This window comes from Pterocles gutturalis, unplaced genomic scaffold (genome assembly GCF_000699245.1).
Source record: "Pterocles gutturalis isolate BGI_N339 unplaced genomic scaffold, ASM69924v1 scaffold8567, whole genome shotgun sequence".
NCBI lineage: Eukaryota > Metazoa > Chordata > Aves > Pterocliformes > Pteroclidae > Pterocles > Pterocles gutturalis.
Window position 1 is genome coordinate 12,607 of NW_010112704.1, and position 18,996 is coordinate 31,602.

The 18,996-nt window shown below is 43.9% G+C and overlaps 1 protein-coding gene across 1 annotated transcript in view; it reads right to left on the reverse strand.

The window, feature by feature from the left end:
- Positions 1-46: 46 nt before the first annotated feature.
- The window catches only part of KIAA1407 (KIAA1407 ortholog), a 19,541-nt gene continuing 591 nt past the window's right edge, over positions 47-18,996 (reverse strand). Inside the window, 16 exon segments of the mRNA XM_010074161.1 lie at positions 47-179; positions 1,546-1,700; positions 2,082-2,234; positions 3,859-4,002; positions 5,163-5,194; positions 5,197-5,251; positions 6,333-6,415; positions 7,932-8,026; positions 8,527-8,990; positions 10,313-10,562; positions 11,340-11,530; positions 13,419-13,575; positions 14,398-14,621; positions 15,124-15,302; positions 15,836-15,967; positions 18,280-18,421. Of these exon segments, the coding sequence (XP_010072463.1) occupies positions 47-179; positions 1,546-1,700; positions 2,082-2,234; positions 3,859-4,002; positions 5,163-5,194; positions 5,197-5,251; positions 6,333-6,415; positions 7,932-8,026; positions 8,527-8,990; positions 10,313-10,562; positions 11,340-11,530; positions 13,419-13,575; positions 14,398-14,621; positions 15,124-15,302; positions 15,836-15,944 (2,424 nt within the window). The 5' untranslated portion in view covers positions 15,945-15,967; positions 18,280-18,421.

The following is an 18,996-nucleotide window of genomic DNA, read 5'->3' on the forward strand; positions in this document are numbered from 1 at the left end:
ATCAGTCTTTTTGTCCCCCTTTCCAGTCTCCTTTGACTCTCTTCTGTCATGTTTGGAAGTCAGGGAGAATTTCAGCTACTCTCTTGCGTAGCTGGTTTCTCCTTTCCTCTCTCTCTCTTTCCTTTTTCATCAGTAATGGGTACCGCCTCCATGCCTTGAATGCATTCAGCATGAGTCTCCTTAAAGAAATTGGGGACACAAAGAACAAAGTGATCACATGCAGATACATGCATAACATAACAGGTAATCAAAAAATGGCTTCTATTTGAGGGGGGTACTCCCCTAAAATACCTGTGGGATTTGCCCTTTCTGCTGCTTGTCAGGGCTGTGATTAAACATCTGCATGCAGACTACTCCAGTAATATGTCAGCCACCCCAGGGAAAAATAACACATTGCCCTTCTCAATTCCTCTCCCCCAAGAATTTTGCTCCTCCCTCTGACAGGATTCATTAGCTCCAATTCTTACCTGATTTTAATCACCCCACCAAAGGTGCCTTGCCCCTGGGTTCCCAAATAGTCAATAGGGAGCAACAGTCCTGTCTAAAGAATAGTCTGCTGTGTCAAGGTCTGAACTGCCTTTTGCCAGTCAGTGGGGGAAGAGGTAATGAGGAACGACAGGTGATTATGCCCCTAAGATGGCGTCACACGTAAAATGAATCCAGTCTCTTCCTGGGTCTGAATTTTCCCTGCTTCCTCTAGTTTGCTGGCTTGTTGGGTTAAATAACACACTGTTCTGATCTTACTGACACAGCAAGCTAGAACAGGTTCGCTCTACCACATAGGAGGTAAATTGAATTTAAGTCCTCCTCCAAGGTGCTGCAGATCCTGTTTGGGCTATGCACAGGCGCAGCCTATTCATGACTGCATGCAGCTGACATGCTTTCATGAGGCAGGTAAATATGCTTCTGTTTTCTGCTGAACTTTGACAACAGTTTTTTCCTCCTGTTAAAATACACAGCTAATGCAGTTAAGGGGCAATGAGTGAACTGGGTGTGTCAAGCTCCGGTCATGATCGGTTCTTCTCTGTTCCTCACTTGTTCTTCACTGCCAAGTCAGGCTGACAATGGCATAAAAAGACTCCTTAAGTAGGGTTTCTAGTTGATCAACCTTGGATCTGTGAACTAAATAATCTTCTGTGGACAAAACAATACAGTGTAATTCCTGCACAAGCATTTGGCTTGCTATAATTGTACTTACAGATTTTCCTAAGGCAGCTTTTAGCAGAGGCTGCATGGCCAGATCTGCTAATCAGCTTAGAAAGTTTGAGCAACTTATCTGCTTTCACTGTACTCTTTCAGCAGATTTAAAAGTCCTGTGAAGGGTACCACAAAATTTCCTTTTTCAGGCTGCATGGAAAATTCTTACCATAAACCTCTGATGGTGTTGTCTGTGCATATCACAGAAACAAAATACCAACAGTAAAGAACCTGTTTTGCATGTTCTTGGGGAGCAGATAATTGACCTGTCAAAAGCAGTCTCTCAAATAATCTATAGGTCATATTAAACCTAAGTAAAAAGAACTGCTGGCAAGGGAGTGCACTTACTTGTTACTGTGTTCAGTAGCAATCTTCAGCTTCTCCCATAAGGTACTTTTTTCCTCCATCATCAGATCAAACCATGCCCAGAAGTACCTCCTCATGAGGCAGGCTGCATGGAGAGTACTCACTCTCTCCTCCAGAGTGGAGAGATAATCCTTGTACTAGGGAAGGAGGACAGAGAAAGAGGTGAGAATGACTTCTTTCTCCCACCCCCCCAGCCCAATAAGTAGAAACAGAGGAGTGCTGAAATTGTGGCAGTGAAAGGTAATGGGGAGAGGAGTGGAGGAAAATTGGCAGCGAGCAGAGTGAGAGAGTGCAAAGGTGGAGGAGCAGTATGCAGGAAAGTGTCCTGGGTGGAAGAGAATGATAGAGAGTGAAGAGCTGAAAGAAGGTCTCTGAAGAAGGTCTCTGATGTTGCTGGAATGAGGACAGCGTAACTCAGCAAAGGCTGGGCTGCAGGTGTGTGAAGTGGCACTGTGGTGAAGGGAAAGCAAAGCAGCAGCTAGCTTGCTTGGTATTTCTCCACTATGGTACAGGCAAACCTTTAGCCAGTTCCTGAAGCCCCGTCTCAGCAACATATGGGAATAGAAGTCCTCAGCCCGAGACACCTTCTCTGTGAGGCTCCCCTGGGTGTGCTGTAGCCAAGTCATCAGGCATTTCCTCTGCAGGCCCAAGCAGTGGTGCCTTTGTGCCACCTGAGTAAAGACAGCAGAGACAGCAGCTATTTACTTGGACTAGTAACTATATAAACATAAAGCTACAGAAAACTGGGTACACTAGAAAATCACCTCAGTTTGGGGCTCCCAAAACACAGATGTCTGACAGCTGCAATAATTTACAGGATAGGTTCCTACAAAGAGAGGTCAGCTTAAGGAACAAGACCAGTCTCTCTATCAGGCCACTGCCATGTCACTTCTAGAGAATATCCTTTTGAACTAGATGCTCAGTTTAACCTGTTGTGAATGGAGCAGAGGCACGGCCTAAACAGGTTAGTCCAACCGCATCCATAATGCTGACCAGCAAGGTAGACTTAGCGAGCAGCATCCCTCTACTTCTGGTGGCTATAATGGATGCATCTGGTTGTGATGGCTGCATCTGGCTCTGAGTAGACTGGGGAGAGACAGATAACACCACAATAGCCAAGGGCGATCTTGCACATCTTGCTCAAACAGCTGAGGGGTAGCTGAGCAGGCACTAACTGAAATACAGATAGTATGCAAATATGGCTATAAGTCAATCATCTTACTCCATAAATAGTGAACAGCCCAGGGTCTTTTGAGCATTCCCGCACAGCAGCGGGCTGCACGCCAGGATCTCCCCTTGAGTAGGGATGCCTCTCAAAGTTATTCCTCAAGGCTGAGAGATTCCTTGCTGCAACAGATTCCCAGTAAGTGGCTAATAGCATGCTAAACTATGAAATCTTAGCTAAGTGATGTAACAGATTGATGGCACATGTATAATCCTTTAGACATAAACTGTTAACCAAGTCTGGGACTAGGACTGGATCCAGACGCACCTAGGCTCCTCTCTGAGAAGGAGTTTAGAGAGCAAGGGGGTCCTTTCTGAACCTCGTGACTCAATGGGAGGGTCTCCCTGAGAGTTTTGTCTGACCCTGTCCTCTATGCAGTAAATAATCAAGTGTGTCTCACCAGCAAATCCTATTAAATCATTGTCACATTAACTTTTAAACTTAGTTAACTCACTGTTTTATATAAATAAATATATTGCCGCTTCTCTCAGTGAGTGAAGTGCATAACTGACTCCTTCTGCAACAGTGGCCAAAACTGCACCAGCAGCAGCTCCAGAGAGAGGGGAAGCTCTAGAGTTGGGCTGGGGTTAACTACTGTAACTATAGTGGCTTGGCAGTGTCTTACTGATTAGTTTTGCAGTGTAGCAAGAGAACTGACAGGCTCATGTAATATAGCTTCAATTTATTTTTTTGGCTGTATCATACTAAACTAACTCCCATTGTGTTATTGGCATCAAATCATGTGGCAGTAAGTACTGCAGACAAGTGGAGGCTAACTAAAGATGACTTCTCATTAGATTGAAATTAATTCATTTCTCTGTCCTTTTGGTTCCTGTTTAATCAGCTATAAATGAGGATGCCATCCTTGTGGGTTTTTTATGACCTTTCATGATTATTGTCAGATGGGCTGATTTAAAGAACTGAAACAGGGCAGGGTGTGCAGGGAGAATGTTTGCTTTTTCCATCTCTACCTGGCTTAAGAGCCTACTAAGGTTTCCGCTAAGTGCTGCATCCATTCTTTTTCCTTTCCTCCCATGGCACCAGTCCTTTCCTGTGTTCTGAGCACTTACCACCAGGTTTTCCTTGGCTTGCTCCCTCAGCCTTTTCCATGGCACCATTCCCAGCTTTCTGAGCAGGACCTTCTCATAGTGATCTCTGGCCTTTTTCTGGAGCAGCTGCTCTTTCTCCAGCCTCCTCTGCTTTTCCAGCTCTTTCTACAATATGAAGAGCAGTAGTTTTAATTCACTCTGGATGAAGACGATGTTAAGCAAATACAATAGATTGTCATATTGGAGCTAGAGGTCCTGACCTAACAAGAACTAGGGATATGCATTGTCTTTAGCAGTGCAGACCAGATATGACCCCATGTATTAGAACCTGTGGTAGAAATCAGAGCCAAACTGTCTTGAAAATTCTCATGGAAGAAGATGGTATTTCTGGACATTTCTTTGGGCCATGTATCAGCACAAGGCCTTCCCTCAGTACTGCAGTTTGGTGTTACTGTAGCAGACATAATCTGCCAGCAGTGCTGATGTAGCAGGAACCTCCTTTTGATGAGCCTTCATCAATGTGGGGAGGGGTGCTTTGGTGAGCTCAAGGAGGACAACCTTCTATGTTTATAAAACTAGATTGAAAACATGACCAAAAATTATCCTGAGTTTACACATTGGCCCCACCACTTAATCTAGCCTAAACAATAGGGGAGGGATGTGGGTATTGTGTAACTGTACAATATTACTTTTGACTGAGACTTGGGGATGAAGGTCAAGCATCCTAGAACACTCAATCCAAGTAGAACAGTAGTTGTAGGTCAAATTCCTGTAGGATTTCAAATGTGCTATTTGGGTTATTAGGACAGCTCATTTACAAGTAACAATAATGAAGTGTGGCTATTCCTAGGCTAGCTCCAAGGAGAGGATGCTTCTGTTCTTCAGGTGGAAAGCTGCCCTTGATGTATCTGTCAGGCTTGTTTACTTTTAAATCATGTGTTTGTGACTGGTATCATTGTGTATGCTGGAGGGGGATACAAGTGGAAGGAGCAATCTGAAAACAGCCTGAGCATGCTGCCGCTGTGGAGGCTTATTTGGCTATACCTCAGCAGTGAAGATCCACCAGCTGGGACCTCTAGTCTTGCTGATGAGACAGAGACAGTATATACTTCATAGTGTGTTCGGTCCACAGCCCTTCCCCTAACGTTGCCAAAAAGGGGGAAGGTGGTGAGTCTATATTGCGGGTGCTGTGCTGTGGAACTCTGCTCTACTAATGAAGACCCTCAGTTCACATTACTCGGGCTGGTGAGTGAGTGCTAGTGGGTAACGGCTCTTCTTCCCTATCTCTGTTAAATGGAGGAGAAACAGGTGAGGTGTTTGGTCACCAGCTTCTGCTGCCTTCTCTCCTCCCGTCGTTAAAAAATTCCTCAGCCTCCTTCCTCTGTCGTGCTTCCTCTTCAGCCTTCAGCTGGGCCTTGAAATGGAGAAAGGTAAAATTTAATTTGGTTCATCTGACTTTTTCAGAGAACACGGACTTCTAAGCTTTCCCAGTATTCCTCCAGTATTGACCAGCACCTGAAACTTCAGAAGGAAGCAGACTTTGTCACATATTAGACATGATCAGTGCTGGTCAATGAACTGTGGAAGGGAGAGGAAGGAGGGACTGTTCTTTCTACTATGTATATCTTTCTTTGTCTTAAGTTATAGTATTTGCCCACTCTCCCCCTAAAAATTTTAAACCATACACCAAGTTATTTATTGGTAACCTGATTTGTGAAGTAAGTTCTGAATCCCTGAAGAAGAATTCTTCTGCTCTGAAGTTTTACTTCTACATGCAAAGCAGCATTACAGGTACCCAAACATTTCTTTCCCCAAACACTGAAGATCAAATAAGTTGTTTTACTGGTCATACTTGGCACAATATCCTTTGAATGTTTATCTACTCCCCTTGCAAACCCCACTCCACTTTCATTGCACAAAGCTTTTGCTCTTGATAAATAATGCATGATTACTATGACTGTGTTTCCTGGTCTCTACAATCGTGGCAACTGCAGCTGAGGAAACCTAACCTCATGCTTGTCTGTCCACTCTATGGTTAAAGTGCTCTCTGTGGCTTGTTTCAGCCTCTTGCATATGTAAGTGCATCTCTCTCTTGCCTGGAGAAGGAAGAAACGCTGGTTGTTTTAGGACCCCAGTTCTGAGCTTTCTAATCTTAATGCAACTGACTATCAATGTTTTCAGTAACAGCTTAATGCCCTGGAGCTAAGAAGGCTCCTCTGTTGGATGCGTGTCATGGAATTTGTGTATATTAACTATGCAAACACTGTCAGTGTCTTCTCTCTTCAGCAGAGGTTTGCTAGAAAGATGCAGGATTTTAACTAGGTGAGACTGCAGGTCCTCAAGCTGCGTGTGACCAGACAGGAAAGGGACGGGAGGGGACACCCACCTGTTTTGGGTAAAGGGCCTTTTCTTTGCTCCTGACTCTGGGGCTAAAACAGCATTTCTTGTAACTGGAATGGTGTGAAAGAGACTATTACATTTTCCACTTCCCTTACCAATTTTTCCTCTTCTTTTCGTTGTTTGGCTTCTTCTAGTTTCCTCCTCCGTTCTGCCCGCTGAGTTGCTCTCTCCTCCATAGCTACAGAAACAGAGGACATAAGGCTTAGTGGCAGTGCGCTACAGGATAATGGCAGAAGTTCAGAGAACAAGGATGACCACTTCACTCAACTGCCACGCCACTGCTGACCTGCCAATGCCAGCACAAAGGGACTTGCTTTCTGCTGCCTATTATGGCTGGCAGTGTCATGAACAAGGAACCCATAAGCATTTAAGAGATGAGATTTCCTAACTTGGCTCAGTTAGGAAAGGAGCTGTGTTCAGAGGTTTTATCCCTGTCTTCCCTGATTGAGTGCTGAGGCTCAGGGCACCTGATTGAGCAGCAATTGCTGTGAGGTCTCCAGTAAGCTCCAATTGCTTAAAGAGTGACTTCATGATGGAAAGCATCCTTGCCACAGTGACACACAGGTACTTGGTACCACTAGTGAGAAACTACTGCTTCATACTTCTTTTGGGAGATAAATTGCAATGGGGTGATCTTGCTGGCTGTCAGCGAAGGTGTGACAGTGCTGACGTGACCGCACAGAACACGCAGTGGAGTTGAGAACCCATGCTTGCTTCTTCTGAAGTTACAAACAAAGCACAGGCTGGAGCAATCAATAAATGGGGGGCATTTAAGTGGTTTGACCATAACAGGTTTCCTCAGATTCTTTTCTCCTCTCAGCTGTCCCAGGATTCTCTGCCAAGAGAAATCATCCAGTGATAACTTATTCACTGAATTTTTTAGGATCTTCAAACAAAAGCACTTGAGTGCTCTGAAAATACGCTTACTGTCTCTGAGGTGTACAGAGTTCAGGCAAATCAGAGTGAGTGATGGCTTGGACTAGGTAGCACTGGAGCTGAACACCGTTAATGAAAGGCAACTATTGATGCCCAACCATCATGGCCAAAAAGCTCTGGTGATCCCAAAACTGTTAAAACGTCATGATGACCATATTCCAGACAACCTTTCATGCAGACTGTGACCACCCCCAAGTTGATATGGAAGAACATGATCTTAATTTACTACATTAAAAGGCTGTGCTGAATATTTAACATGTATATGCTGTTCCAGTGTGGCCAGAGAAGGGGAGCTCCTTGCCCAGCCTAGCTACTGTTGTCTCACAAAACCTTGGGTAGGCACTTAATTCCCTTTGAAATCTCAGTACCTCCATCAAAGTTAGATGAAAATGACTGGTCAGTTTAAGTGTTACTTGGATGTGCAATAAAGGGCGTAAGACTGACAGCAAAAATCACTGTAGTGCTTCTCTTTCTGAGTCTTGTCACACCAGAAACAATGACAAGTGTTAGGAATAACCGCTACCACAGTGTATTAGGCATGGACTTGAGGGGGTTGCAGTGGCCCAGGTTTTACAGATGCCTGACTTGGGCATGAAAACATCTCACCCTCTCACAGCACTGGTAAGGCTGGGAAAGAGAGCGCTTGAGTTTTAGTCGCATTCTGGCATCAACCAGCAAGGCTGAGGCAAAGAAAGAAGTTTCCAGACAAGCTGTTGAAAAATGTGGTCTGGAGCGGTCTTTGCTACCTGGAACAATACCTTTCAGTATGGGATGAGCTGAGGTCGGCTGGCTGGAGGGCCTCCTGCCTTGCATCACTGCCCTTGTGTTTTCTGGCCCATGAGAAACAGACGGACTAGGAAAGGAAAGAGTAAAGAAATTAATCAATGAATGTGGTCAAATGATGCCTCACACCTACCACCTATGGTTGAGAAACAGGCCTTGTAGCTTCTATTCTCCAATGTCCTGCATTTTCATTCTGAATTCCTGATATACCTTTCTTCTCCTTGAAATGGGATTAATGATGCATCCTTCCAAAGGAACAGAGTACCCAGGGCTACTGCATATTCTGAAATACTAAGGATGGCACCCTGTTTTCCTAAACTTAAATAAATCCCTGCTGCTACTATGTGTGACACTAGTGTTGCTGTTTCTAAGCAGATACTGTATGGATCACAAGGTGTCGAGCCACTGCAGAAAGGGAGAAGGACAGAGAACTGGCCAGCCTGATACTACCCTTGAGGCTAAGTCACAGGTGAAAGAAAGAGCAGATAGTGCCAGCATGACTCAAGTGTGTCTGCCAAATTCTGGCTCAACTTGAATAGGAATGAGACATGCTGACTAATTGACTAATACCTCAAATGGGTTGTATCCTTGCATCTGGATTGTTTTTCCCTCTTTGGTTTTTCCTCCCTGGCATGTGAAGCAGAGTTGTTAGGCGACTGGGTTACATCTGTGGCTTGTGCTGCCTCTTCTTTAGCTCTGCTCAGCCTCTGGTTTGCCTGCAGTTCAAGGATCAGCTCTTGCTGTTTCTGAAGCTGCTGCCTCTGCTCCTCAATCAGACGTTGCTGGAAGGCATGACGGTGCTCAAAACGGCTACCATAAGCAGGAGCTGTCTTTGGAACAGGTGCCTGAAACTGCTGGGGGAGGGTGGCTGTTTGATTCCTGTACACAGCCTGGTCCGGGGCACTTGGGGCTGCATGTTTCACAGTAATCCCCCAGGCAAATTTGGGTTTTCTGTAGGAATGAGATGTGTGAGCAGCACAAGAGTGGTCTCTGGTCTGGACAGGTTCTTTCTGTATAAGGCAAATTTCAGTTGGCTAGGGAAAAAAAAAAGAAATTAGGAAAGTTTGCCATTGAATAAAACCAAGCACTTTTCCGCAAAAATCTTTAATGCAGATCTAGTGAGATACCTGAGAAGTAGGGTGATCTCACCTATGCAATCTTTATCCAGTTCCTAGCCAGGGAAGAGGGGTCCTGTTATACACAAAATGGGAAGCTGTAGGAAAGAACTGTTAAGGAGCTGTGTGCCATTTCACTGGGAGGAAGAAATCCTGATCAGGCAAGAGCTCTGGCAAGAATATATCCTGATACTTTGTTAGGAGGCACAGCTCAGGACAGCTCATCTCTCAGGGATTAGCACACTCCCTTTTGGACTGTGTTGTCCCCACTCAGTGCTCAGATGGAGAATAAAGTAAGAACAGTTGTTGAAGTAATCTATAAGGCTGATCTACTGTGTCCCTTTTCCGATGGAAGAGAAGTCTACAAGGTGCTGCTTCCTCATGCCTCTTCTCCAGCTTTGATAAGTATTACCACAAAACTGGTGCACCGCGGGGAATGAGGCTGCACCTTTTCTGACACACGGTCTTTCTCTGAAGAGGCTTCAGATGTAAGGTCTACTTTCTGATTCCTATGTCAAACCCCAAATTCAGTCCCATCCTTCCAGCACAAATTTTACCAGTGCATCAGAAGAAAAATATGGGCCTACTAGGATGATATAAGCACTGTAGGAAATCAACTTTTGCTGACACTTAAGCAAATGAAAAGCTTGACCTGTAATACGTGTGTGTGTGCTCTCATGCTGGGATTGGAACACTGCTGTGGTACAAGTTTTATAGACAGAGATGAAGGGCAGGTTCTGACCTGACAAATGATGATCTAAGGAAGCAAGCTCTGATTCTCCTCTCCTACCTCCCTGTGATGTGCATTATCCTGAAGCAGTGAGTGACAACTTTTTTCCCCTCACACTTAAAAGCCAGAGAGCTGTACTGGCATGACAAAATCTCTTGTCATGCAGTCCAAGCATTATTTTTTAAGTTGAAGAAGGCATCAAAGATGTAACTAATCTCTCAGCAAAAGTGATCTGGGGGTTGGACACTCATTGCGACTCACAGGTATATAAAGGGTTGTTCTCTAGCAGCATTACAGAGATTATTTTTAAAACTCATCCATTGTCCTTCAAATTTGTCTCTGATTTTTAAAGACTTCTCTCCTGAACAATTGCAGGCAGGTATTTGAGGGTCACTCTGGGACAGAAGCCTTCCTCTGGGACAATGTACTCTTTATTTCAGATTGCACAAAAGCAACACTTTTAGAAGAGTACTAAGATGCCAACAGACAAAACTACATAGGAAGGATTTACCTTGTCCTGCTGCAAATCTTGATGATGGTTTACTTCTGCTGTCCCAGGCTTGTTAACTGCCAGTGGCCTGTCCAGACCACCCTTCCCCAGCGACACTGCCTCCAGCAGCTGTGCCATCTTTCTCTTTGTTTCCTGCCTCTTGATCTGCAGCTCTCGCTTTTCTGTCTCTGCTTGTCTCCAGCGCTGCCACGCCAGAAAGCAGCAGCGCAAAAGCCGTCGCTGGTTATGCTCTGCAGACAGTTGTTTCTTCCTGAATGAGAAAGCACTTGTGTTGTGATAGGAGTGAGGCTTCTGCCCAGGCCTACCTGAAACAATTGCATCAAGTACAGCAGTCCAGGCCATGGCACGAGGCCCCATAACTTCCTGGGTATTTCTGTTGCTTAACTCTGAAGGCCCTCCAAAGCTGTGCGGAGTTCCTCCAAGGAAGAGTGGGAGGGCAGAAAGGATGCCCGTTATTTTGAAGTTTCCCTAGTTCATCTTTTGCAATTTTCTGTGTCATCCTTCAGCTGTAGGATAGGTGCAAAAGAGGTATCCCGTTCCCTTGCCAGCTGCATAGGGGGAAGCGGCAGTGCATCACCACACAGCCTGCCAGACACCTGCAAGAGCAAAATTTTCTCTGGCTGATAGGGAATTCATCCAACAGCCTCCTTAATAAAACGCACTGGCCAAAACGATCTATGCTATACTACTACTGAAATAGCAAATAGCTATATTAATCAGGAATAAATATGGCACCTCATATTCTCTGGGGTCTGGAGCAAGCCAGGGCGAAACTTCCAGGAAAGACATCTACAGAAAGAGTGAGACGCAAGATTGCTGGAAAGTGCTAAAGCTCTTGTTTATCTCGGTCCTTCTTTTTATGTGTGCTACAATGCCTCTGGCAGACTGAAGGCAATGTAGCAATTTTCTCAAAAAGCTAGTGTTTTCCTCCTGCTGGCTAACTGGCAAGCCCCTTTGACAGTCCCTGATCACTGCACTGCCCAAGTACTGCTGCAGCAGGAGGAATTCCACAGTGTAGGGTCACTACCTGTTTTGATCTTGGAGATGAAGTTCCAATTGCTGTGTCTCCTGCTCTACTTTCTGAGACCAAGTATAGTTTCTCCAGGCTCGCAGGGCCTTCTGTTGGCATTTCCAGACAGCAAGGGTTCTGGCTTTTCCCATTTTTATTCTGAGCTCCAGAATGACTTTCAGCCAAGCAGAGAAATGTCGCTGCATGCACTGCACGGGAGAGTTTTAGAAAATCAATGAGCAAGATACAGCTTGTCACACAAATCCTGATCCTCTCCACCCTTTCCCTTATCTGACTTTCCTTTTTGAGACTCTTTTTAGAATTCCCACTTTCAACAATTACTTCGAGGGTAAAAAACATAACGCGGAGCATGTGCAGGTCTTCTACAGAAAGCAGAAAGGGACTAGGAAGAGGGGCTTTCATGATAACATCATGGGGCTCTGTGCTTTTGAGTGAAATGCACTCAGTTCACCAAGTGTAAAGGAAAAAAATGTGTGAGGAACACAGAATTTCTAGAGACAGGAAATACATTTCAAAATCTAAAAAATGTCTAGGATGCTACAGGTAAGAACACTTCTGTGGAGAACAGGTCAGAAATATCTCCATGGGACTACTTGTTTGTTTTTTTTTTTAACTTAGACAAAAATCAAGACACTTCCTCATCTGAATTTATGACACAACCTAAGCTCACCCTTGTTCCAGTACGAAGCCAAACCTTTCCCCTATTGTGTAATGAGACTCGCTGCCTCTGGGAGTGATTTACATTGTTCAGAACAGCAATTTGCTATCTAATCTACCCCATAATTCTAGTCCTGTCACTGCAGACCCTGTTGATTTTGATCCTCCAAGTGGGTCAACTCACAGGACTCAGCTGTTCTCCTTTTGTGATAATGCCTTGTTTTAATTGCATTCCTCTCACTCACTGAAATCTCCAAACGGAGACTTACAAAAAGGACAATATGTCAGTGCATTAATTATTTCTTTCTGCTTTAGGAAAATAAAGTGTCACTATTGCTTAGCTCAGCTAAGCTGTGGCTTCTTACAATTGTTCTGTGGTTTCACTCATGCTTATCTTCATAGCTTAGATTGTGCTGGAGAGAGATTGTGTACTGCTAAACTGCCAAGCTCAAATCCAGCGGACAGGCAGATGAAGTGAGCCGTCGGGAGGATCACCATAAAAACTATGGGATTCTTCCATAAAAAAAATTCTGCATGTCGATGAACAGACATTAACAATGATGACCGCTCTATTAATTAAAAACATTATGTGAGGGATGGCATTCATACCTGCACTCAGGGAAATTTATTCCCTTTGCTGAAACTGCCCATATAAAATTACTCAGTACAAAAAGATCACTTTTTAATTGCAAGTACTTGATACAATGACATGTTTAACCCAGAGCTGGCCGTGGTATCAGAATAATGGGGATAAAAAAAAATAGGTTCCTACTAGGGATTATTAAAGTCTGCACATTTTCCTCAAAAGAGCTGTTGCAATATCACAGAATATCCTACTGCACCTAGTAGGAGCGGATCCTTGAGGAACACATTATTGTGGACATGCTGGCATACTTCAGCTCTTGGAGACCCTGCTCAAAATTCATCCCAGGCCTCAGCACTTCTCTTTCCTCTCCCTGCTCATGCTCCAGGGTCTGCAAGGCAATCTTTAAAATATCTTCCCATACGCACAATAAGGGCTTCTCAGGCCCTTTTGTGCCAATTCCCCCCTTGTACTTCCATCCTCAAGGGAAAAAAAAATCTTGCTCCGCTGCCTCCTCTGTACATCTGCCTGTTTCTCAATTGTAGAAGCCTTTATGTACACAACTGTCCTGAGAGCCACAGCTTGTCCACAATTCTATGTGAAACCTTCCACTTGAGTATGCTTGAGGCACAGACACACTGGGCACAGAGGCTCAGGACTTCCTGCTCCTGGTCTTCCAAGGTAATTTTTGCCCTGCTCTTCTACCTTCCTGGTACCAGGAGATAGGCTTGGAAGAAGTAAAAAATTCTGATAACCAAGACTTTTTACTTCAGTTTTGCAAACGGTAGCTTAGGGAAGGTAGCTCAGAGTCTCAGATAAAGAAGGGTGATGCTTACTCTCTGCTTACTGATATGAATCCTGCGCAGCAGCTCCTGAGCCTTTCTCTGTTTCTCCTCTCCTTGCTCTTCTTCCTTCAGGACCAGGGTTGGTGATGCAGTAATAGATACCTCCTGCACTGACAGGTCCTGACTTTTTTCTTGTCTCTTCCCCTCTCTGGAAAGTGAACATACCGATCTCATACAATGAGGAAAGTAATGTAGCACAGATTTCACACTCTTTTTGGACAATTCTAGGAGAATTGCCTCTACAGCTCAGAAAGTTGATTATTTAGCTCAGACTTCTTAGAAAACAGCCTCTGTCATGGTTTGGGGTCCCAGAGATTAAACAGTCTGAAGCATTTCCAAAATATAGCAGGCAGAAGAAAATAGTAAGATTTCAGTAAAGCACTTGCATGGGAAGATTTAGGATCCCAGGGCTGCCTAAGTAAATAAATGGCACCTCTACAAGTCACATCTCTGTGACAATCCAAGCTCAGCAAAACCAAAATTATGCCTCTGCAGAATTCTCAGCCAAGAATGCTCTTTATTCTCTCATAGCAGAGGAAGTAATGTAAGTGCTAGACTTTCAACACAGGCTTTTTTCCTTTCTTTTGTTTTTTTTTTTTTTTTGGTTGTGTGTGTCTGTGTGTGTGTGTGCTGGCTTTCATGTTGCATTAGTTGCTAACAAGGCTGGATGTGGCCACAGAGTTGATGGGAGAGAATGCACAATGGTGCAAACACACTCCCACTTTGTGATTCAGTGTACATACTGATGGCTGAGGGGAGGCTAGCAGTATCTTTAGCCCACCTTCCCACTTATGATAAACTCCGCCATTGGCGTTGGTAACAAAGAAATGAAAGGTTTTGGGAGAGTCCAGAGACAGAGGAATAGCAGACGTTTCCTTTGGGACCACCACTGCTCTTACATTTAGCAAAAGGAGCTGACAAGAGAAGTGTTTTTCATATGGTTCTTTCCATGCCCCCCTCTCCCTCTTACGTTCTCCATGCTTCCACCATGGTGTGCCTCTTCTCAGCCATTTCCTTTCGCAGCTTCACCATTTCTCTCTGGATCTCCTCTTCCTCTTTTTTGGCCTTCAGGGCCTTCCTTCTGTCCTCCTCCTGTGCTTGGAGCCTGGCCTCAGACAGAACTGATTTCTTCAGGGACTTTTCTTGTCTCTGAAGCTCTAATGCCTTCTGACGCCTCATTCGGTTTTCTTTCACCTGGGAAGAAGGAAATCAGCAAAGGTCAAAGCAGATGCCAAAGGCTGAAGAATTTGAAGTTCACTGTATACTGACAGGGTGGGTCACAATCCCCCTTTCACACGAAGCAAGCAACCCTGTCTGTAGCTGGCACTGACTGGACTGGTTCTGCTCTCAGACCATCAAATAACTCCATTCAGGAGAGTAAGGTTAAACAGTATTACTTGGTGGGAGCAAACTCAGAACTGACTGCCATGGCAGCTTTTCCTGACAGTCTTCAGAAAGGGGGAAAACTTGAACAGATGTAGTGGAAGTTGACTGTGCAAAGCTACTGTGAATGGCCAATGTGCATGCAGAAATGCAGTAATGTTTCAGCTAAACTGTGGAGGAGTGTCCTTTTTGCCTCCAAGTCAGAGATTATTGCAGGTTGGGAAAGAATACTGGGGAAGTATCACTGCATATTTACTCTAATCCTATAATCCTCCATCTTATTCCTTTTAGCTGTGCTGCCTTGGCTGCTCACCTGCTTGTGTCTGAGCTCCATGGTTATTCGTGGATCTGCAAGTTTTTTTTTCTCCTTAATATCTTGAAGTCTAAGGCCTTCCACTATCCCGCAGTTCACAACTTCACTCTGCAAAAGATGCTGTAGGTATTCTTGGACAGAAGAACTTTCCAATTCATGTTCCAGATAGCTGCACAAGTCTGAAATGAGGAATTCAGATTATCTCAGGCTAGTGTGAAATGAATAAACCCCTGTCTCAGATCACAAAGCCTAACGTAATTAAAGGGCTCACTTTCCCAGACTGTGAATGCATTTCTGATGAAACCAGACACACTGACTGCACTCCATTTATCCCCAAAGAGTTTTAATCAGTCTCTCGTTGAACACACTAGAGCAGTAACAACATTTCATCCATTTTTTACTGCCTTGTCTCTGAGCTTCTCAAACAGCTGTATAAATTTGACAGGCCTCACAAATACCCATACACAAATAAAATTTATCTTTTACAAAGGGAGACATTGAATGTTTATGAGGTGCACTTGTGCAGCCCTACAGCAAGCTGCTGTAAGAGCTGGGGGAGAAAAATCATCACCTCTGATCTTGTTTCTACTGAGCCCACTATCCTGCCCTCAAAGCAACTTTTACCTCTCAGTCTGACAAGCCATGAGGCCTGGCTCACTTTCCCAGCACATCCTCAGAAAGGAAACCAGGAACTGCTTTGTTGTGCTCTCACCATCAAACTGCTCATACTTCAGCGGGGCTGCAGAAGGCTTTTCTAGGAGTACAGCGTCAACTTCCTCTTCTCCATCGCCCATCAGCTCCAGTTGCAGTTCAGACTTCATCCAGTTACTGAGCAGCTCTTGGGCTATCATGAGGAAAGAGACTGATGACTTCACTTGCTTAAAAAGTATATGGGTAAGTGTAAACCAGCGAGACTCTGTCTCTAGGATTGTTATATCACATGCTGGGAAGGCTGTCTAAAATGCCTGAAAGCTGATCTGCAACAGAAAATGGAATAAGGCTAATAGTTCTGCCGTCCTCTTCTTGATCTATAAAAGAACAGGAAGAAAAGGTGGCACACTTTTTCCCTGTCACGTGTATTCTTCTCCACCTCATTTTTCCTACAAGATTCTGTGGACATTTAGATCACTTGTATGACTATTATAGCACTTATCAAGGGCATGAAATTCACATAAGGTAATTCATAACTCAGATAGCTTTCATATGTTTTACCACTCCACTTGCAGACACTTAGATATTTTCTACATGTAAAGCCAAGGTTGTCATGTGTTAAACACAAAAAGAACCACTGTTTTGACAAATGTTTGCTTCGTGTACAGGTTAACCTTTGAAAGTACCACATCTCCAGGAACAACTGGTGAGTCTAGATTACAAATCTGTCAGGTGGCAAGCTTCAGAAGCAACTACCTGTACTCAGAAGTAAGACTGCAACTACAGGAATGCACCCATTATGGATTTGGTACTCCTCAGTGAGCTCAAATGCCTAACGAAAAACTGGATATGAAGTGGTTCGGTGGACTTTATTTGCATCCCCTCTTCTGTGGAAAATCACAAAAATTCCTTTTTCAGAGTTCCTACTCAAAAGCAAGGATAGCTAATGTGGCTGCTGCCTCAACAAACCACCTGGCCTCACTGCAGGGGTGGCCAGGCTGTTCCTGAAGCAGAACGTAGGGGTGTAAACTGTAAGGCATCAGGAGCAACCCCACAAGAAGCTGAGCCATGCTGAGCCATCTGTGCAGTGAGGAAGGGCAAAAAGCAGGGATCTCAGCAGCCACTGTAGTAGTGCAAGTCAGCCCCTGTAAAGGTACACAGCCGATACACAGGAGAAAGCAGCTGCTCCAAATCTCTAGTTCTAACAAAAAATGAAGATGCTCCCATTGAGTCCTGGTATTTCTAAGGCAAATAGAGCCTTTTTAAACGTTCCTTAAAAAGGAGTGTTTTGTTTTTTTTTTTAGAAAACATAAATTTAATGTTTACTGTCCTGTAAAACACTTTTGCTTTCATAATCGCTCAGGCCAGCGCAGGAACAAGGAAATATATCTGATAACAGAAAAAAGACAGAAAAACAGCTTACCACATGGGGAAGGGTTACTTTTTTGACTGGGAAATGTGAGCTCCTTATAACTGGAGTAAAAGAGTTCTGGCACTTCTCTGATCAATACCTTTCTTTGCAAAAGGGACTATGTGTGGTTAATACCATTAAGTATTATAATAATGGATTCCAGATAAAATGCTTTCAGTTGAGCTATGAACAATCCTGATGGATTGGTAGCTATAAAAAGGAAAACCCTAGCAAACAAAAATAATAAAGAATCATGAAGAAAGTAAGCAATTTTTCAAGCAATTGCAAAGACAGCTCCTTTTAAGCCACTATGCTGTACAGAATACATTCAGATAGTGCACTGTAAGCAGATAGGTGTATTCTGTGCTATTAGTTGAACCCTTGATGATAAGTGAAAAAGCTGACTCCTTGTACTGAAGTGGATGCTCTTGAGATGTGTCTTCATTCTGTAAGACTCACTTTTGAGTCTTAAAAGAATGATTAACTCATTTTTTTAAATCCTGTCTCCTGTCAGCTTTTTACACTGCAGATATACTTCTAGCACTGATGGGAGATAATTTCCCTCTTTTTTTTTTTTAAACATACCGCAGTTTTATTTTCAAATTTCAGTAAGCACTTGTGGTTGCAAGGCATTACAAAGTGAATATTTAGTTAGCTAATTAGTGAGGAAAATTTTGCATGGGAATCAAGGCAAAGGCACACAATTATTTGTAGATGTGCAAGTTACACAGGGCAACTCCATTTTCACATCTGGCCTGCTATCAAAAATACGTCAGGTAATTTCATCCGGTTTCCTATAGCCCACTAACTTGTATTTGACTGTACGGTGTGTCTTCAAGTGCAGTATTCATACTTGTCTTGACCTGAAATGTCCACAAGACAGAGAGTTTATCCTTGGGTATGCTAATTAAGATCTACCTTAACTCCAGCAATTGATTATTTTTATGCCTTTCTCCATTAGATGAAAGACATCTTCCTATGAGCTGTTTCTTATGGCCTTAAGCTTTGCAAGAGCCTGTTCAGACCAGAACCACAATGCTGGATTAAGAACAATTCATTTTAGGCAGCTTGTGTCAAGCAGTATTTCAGCTCACCTTCCTCACAGGCCTCATCATGATCTTGCAGCTGTTCCACTGTTTCCAAAGTTGTCACAGGACCACAAGGCCCCTGTGGATACCTTGACTTTTGAAGGGAAAAACCTTCAGAGACAGCATACTCAGAAGCTTGGTCCACTCCCTTTAAATTAAAGAAAGGAAAACATTTCTAAGGATAGCTGGATATTTTTAAACTTCCTCTATCCAGGTTTCTCCTCCAGAGAGAGGGATTGTAACACAAGACAGCACAGTTGTTATAAGAAATAGATTTATTTTGAAACATGTTTCTCCAACTGCTGGATTGACTGGAGAGATTGTACTTAGAAATCATTAGTTAATAAGCATTAATTTGTCAATTAGTGCCAATCATACTGATTGGAGAACATGTAGGGAGAATGCAAACACCCAGCCCCTGGGAACTCAATGGAGACTGGCCCAGCTAGTCCCTAGCAACCACCAACTATGAAATTTGGTATCAGCATTTTGTCATAACCAGATGGTCACTGTGTAAATAGTCTTGAGTGATTTTCTGTCCCATATTCACCTCTCTGAGGTGTAAATGGTCCTGACATGTCACTGTTTTCACATCTAATAGCTGTACCTCAGACAGCCTGCATTTCTTGAGAACTTCTTCCCTTTGTTCTAGGGCAACCAGAGCAAGCTGCTGCCAGAGGCCTAGGAGGCTGCTGAAGAGGCAGATACACACTCCTGCCTGCC